Source organism: Nestor notabilis, unplaced genomic scaffold, assembly GCF_000696875.1.
Source record: "Nestor notabilis isolate BGI_N333 unplaced genomic scaffold, ASM69687v1 scaffold10538, whole genome shotgun sequence".
NCBI lineage: Eukaryota > Metazoa > Chordata > Aves > Psittaciformes > Psittacidae > Nestor > Nestor notabilis.
Window position 1 is genome coordinate 1 of NW_009940573.1, and position 4,207 is coordinate 4,207.

The 4,207-nt window shown below is 40.7% G+C and overlaps 1 protein-coding gene across 1 annotated transcript in view; it reads left to right on the plus strand.

The window, feature by feature from the left end:
* Positions 1 to 642: 642 nt before the first annotated feature.
* The window catches only part of LOC104410302 (ubiquitin carboxyl-terminal hydrolase 42-like), a gene marked incomplete at both ends in the record, with an annotated part of 4,925 nt that continues 1,360 nt past the window's right edge, over positions 643 to 4,207 (plus strand). Inside the window, 3 exons of the mRNA XM_010020426.1 lie at positions 643 to 1,374; positions 1,756 to 1,844; positions 2,511 to 3,986. Coding sequence (XP_010018728.1) covers positions 643 to 1,374; positions 1,756 to 1,844; positions 2,511 to 3,986 — 2,297 coding nt within the window. The remainder of the gene's footprint in view (positions 1,375 to 1,755; positions 1,845 to 2,510; positions 3,987 to 4,207) is intronic.

A 4,207-nucleotide genomic window follows, 5' to 3' on the forward strand; every position in this document is an offset into this window, starting at 1 on the left:
GGTTTTTCCTTTTGGTTTGGGGGGAGGGGGGTGGTATTGTTTTTTAGCATCTGAGTTTCATCTTCCCTCCCACACTGCAGCTTTCTTCACAGCCGTCACGCTGCAGCCGGCTCCCATGAGGACAAAGGCCTGTGAGCATGAGGCTACTCCTATCTGTTTATAGAGCACTGCATCCAGAGTCCTCCTGGTCAGGTGGTCTGTAGCCGATCCGTGTCTATTAATCCTTTGATGATGATGGTGATGACCCTACTAATAATATTAAAAAAAGATCACTCCCCCTCAGTGTTACTTGAGCTGAGACAGTGAAAACAACTTATCTTTGTCCTAAGTACCAGGGCAATTATTCCGGTGTTTTCAGGGAATGTGGAAAAGGGAAAATAAATCTATTTGGGAAGAGCTTTACTCAATGTTAAGTCGCTTGAGTGGGTTTCAAAAATGATGCTCATCTGATAGCAATACGGAGTAAACCACAAGCAGCAGGACTTAAACAGACTTGTTGTACTTCTGTTTCTATTGGAAGCGGGGGTTTTTTCTTCTTAGGTGTTGAGGCAATTTGTAGAAATACTTAGTAGGAGAATCTGTTTTCATAAGTGCTATGTGATTGCACATACTCATCTTGCAATCTTTTCTTTTGGAATACAGAATTCAAGTCGTCTAAATGGAAATGGACCCCTAAAAGAGGATACAAATACTGTTGGTATCGCCATAAAAAGGCCATCTTCAGCTCCACCGACAGCTTGCATTCAAAACTGGGCGATTACCAGGCCTTCAGCTACAGATCCATCAAAAGCCCAGAAGATCACTATCAGTATTCATAACAAATTGCCTGAGCGTCAGACTGTGTCACAACCTGACTGTCTTAGCAGTGCTGTGGAGAATGAGGATCTCAGCAAGGCTGTTCCTTCTTCCACAATTACAAATTCTTTCACAGCAGAGTCTACCTCAAATGCATCTACAGTGGCAGTTGCTATTAACATTTCCAAACAGGAAGTTCCTGATGAAATGTTTGTAGAGCCAGCAGTGAATGGAAGTGCTACACTCGGATCTGATACTACGGTCCCTTACAGTGCAGAGTCTTCAGGAAAATCTGAGGCATCGAATGGCGTGTTTAAAATGAATTGCAACATATCATCCAATGGAATTGTGATTGGGAAGGTGGTAGGCACATTGCAGAATTCCCATTCTTTCTGTGAGAGTGCTGAAGAAGAGAGATCCCATCACGAGCTGCCAAAAAATGATTCACTAAATGGTGCTATTAGTTTAGATACTGGATCTAAACAAAATGGACTGAAACTTGATGATTTTGCTTGCCAAGTCCAACCTGCTAAACCTTCTGAGATTTTCTTTGCTAAAACAAATGGATTGCTTGAACCAGTGAGTTAAGTTTTTTCTATCTAGAATTTCTCACCTCTGGTGTGTTTGGTATTCAGGAGCATCATGATGTTCCCAATTCATATGAAATACTGTGAAAACACACAGCACAAATTTCATCGTAACCCTTTGTGCTATTGTCCCATTAGAATTTGCAGACTTGAACTGGCATGTGAGAACATGTCAACGTCATAAAAGGTCAGCTGAGACAGTACTTCATAAGTTTCATAAATATATTGGGGGGGGAGGGTGTGATGTGTGAAACAGCAATAGTGCATATAAGGCAAAGTGATGTTGTCTAACAACTAATGTAGAAATTTTGCAAACCATTTTCTCCTAAAGATAGTATTTTTTTGTCTGTTAACGTCTACGTTTTCATTGTAGATACCTGTAGCTGAGTCACCGATTCCTCAAGAAATAATCTTAGAATCTCTGGCATACAGCCACCTGAACAGGTTGTCAGAGAAAACAAGGTAAACCAAGTATACGCTGATTAAAACAAGATTTCATACAAGTTTATCATTGTTTTACCCGTCTACTATGTCTATTTAATAGAAAGATTTAAATCAGTACAGCAAATTCCACACTGTACATCTAGGGTTGCAAACATCAGCACCGAGCATGTATTATTCTGATACTGAATACAAGCAGATGCCTCCCGGAACAATTCTGTTTCTTCTTAGAATGATTTTCCATTTTTTACCATTGGAATTCTTTCTCTGATCTCTTTTTTTTTTCCATCCTAGGATGTGTGAATGTAAATTCCCACCACCTGCCCTCCCATTTTGGGGAGACAGGGAAATCAATGGATTTACTTTTTTCTAGTTTGGGGGAAAGCAAATATAGTGGTGTTGGCTATTGATGTGATGCAGAGTAGTGAGTGGAGGGAGACAAGTGTGTTCGGTGTGGGTTTTTAATGCAGTATTTGCAGAATCAAGAGAATAAAACACCTTCTCTGGGAGCTGCTGAATGTGTAAGAATGGGTTTCTAAAGGTACTGTCTTACAGAGTCCCTCTGTAAGGGAGTTCAGAAACCTACAGAGTTTACCAGTAGCCTCCAAATCTTTACTTAAGGGGATTTTTACTTCTAATATTTAGATGAAGTTTTTCAAGTGAAAAATGTGGTTTTATTTTGTGCAGTGTCCCTGCACCTCAGAAGTCTGAGGGTGATCGTCTTATGGAAACCGTAGTGACGGAAACAGTGTTTGTCTATGAAGAATCCAGGACGCCTCTTTCCGACTTTGGCTGTGAGGTTGAGAGTCCTTTTACTGCATCAGACTCTGAAACCATTGCTACCAAAGAAGTTGCTGAAAGTATTATAACAAAAGCTGATAATGCACATCCCAGTATCAACGGTCAGCACAAGGTCAGGAAAAAATCCTTGGACACTGAAGATGAATACCTTGGGCAGTGTGAGTCTGAAGATAGTAGAGACAAAGACAAGCCAAGACGACCAAAAGAACCTGCACTCATTTCAAAAGAAGATCCTTCATATATCAAAGGGTCTCCTGAGAGCGAAGAGAAATTAGGGCAAACTGCCTCTATGAAGTCTGACATTGAATGTAGTCCTAAAAAACTTGCATCTCTAGATATTATAGATAAATGCCAAGATACAAAGGACATTTCTAATAACTATGTAGAGGTACCACCTGTTAATGACTCTTCTATTACAAAGCTGGACAAAGTTCTGGAGAGTCAATTCTCTAGACAAAATGAGGGACTGAATAATAAAAAATGCGAAGAGGATAACAGGCAAAAACATGAGGAGAAGATACATGACTCTAAAAAAAATGACAAAGAGCACTACCGAAAGAAGAGACGATACTCTGACTTTGAAGAGAAGGAGAAGCAAACCAGGAGCAAAACAGATGATCATACCTACAAAAGGAGGCGCTCTCGCAGCATGGAAACGAATAAGCAATATCGTCATAAGCAGGACTATTGCAGTGAAGGCAAGTACAGACCTTCCCATAATGAAAGAAACAGTCCAAATAACAGCAAAAGCTCAGGAAAATACTCTCGTTATAGATCCCGAAGCAGAGAAAGAACAGAACAAGACAGGAACAGGTATTATCATTCCAAAGGAGAGAGAACTTGGAGCAGGGAAAGATACTATCAAGATGAATCACGGAGATGGGAAAAATGCAGATATTACAAGGATTATTACTCTGTTCATGGAACAGGAGATGGTAGAGAGAGGAAGTCCTCTCATTTTGATAAAGACTTTGACAAATTGGGTGAATTCTACAAATCACATAGGGATTACCTCTGCAAGAGCAGATGGTCTCACAACACACACTCCCGAGAGGAAGGAGTGCATCACTTCAACAGCCACAGAGCAAACTTCCGTCATTGCTCAGTACCTCAGCAGCAGTCAGAAAAACACTCTCGTGAAAGGCATGCACCTCCACCCGCCTCAGCTCAGGCAAAATTTGACAGCTCTTCCCGGGAAAACGAAAAACATAGGCTTGGCAAGAGGAAATACAGCGACACAGAAGGAAGCGAAAGCGAAATGGAAAAGAAATGCCACAAGATAGAGGACCAAAGAATGAAAAAAGATAAGAAGGTCAAGAAGAAAAAGAAGTCCAAAGATAAATATCGAGAGAAGGATTACAAGTAAGCAGGGATTCCAGCATAATCCACAACTTTTTTCCTGGTTCTTTTCTGGGTGTTTCTCATGCCTGCCTTTTTCCCATTGTTTCTAAGTGATTTATGTAGCATAACCTGGCTAGGGGTTGGTCATTAGCTTGCTCAAGCGAACATAGGAAGGATATTGCTGAATAGCATTAGAACATTAGATCTGGAGCACAAAGTTAGAACCTCTCATGGTTTAAGCC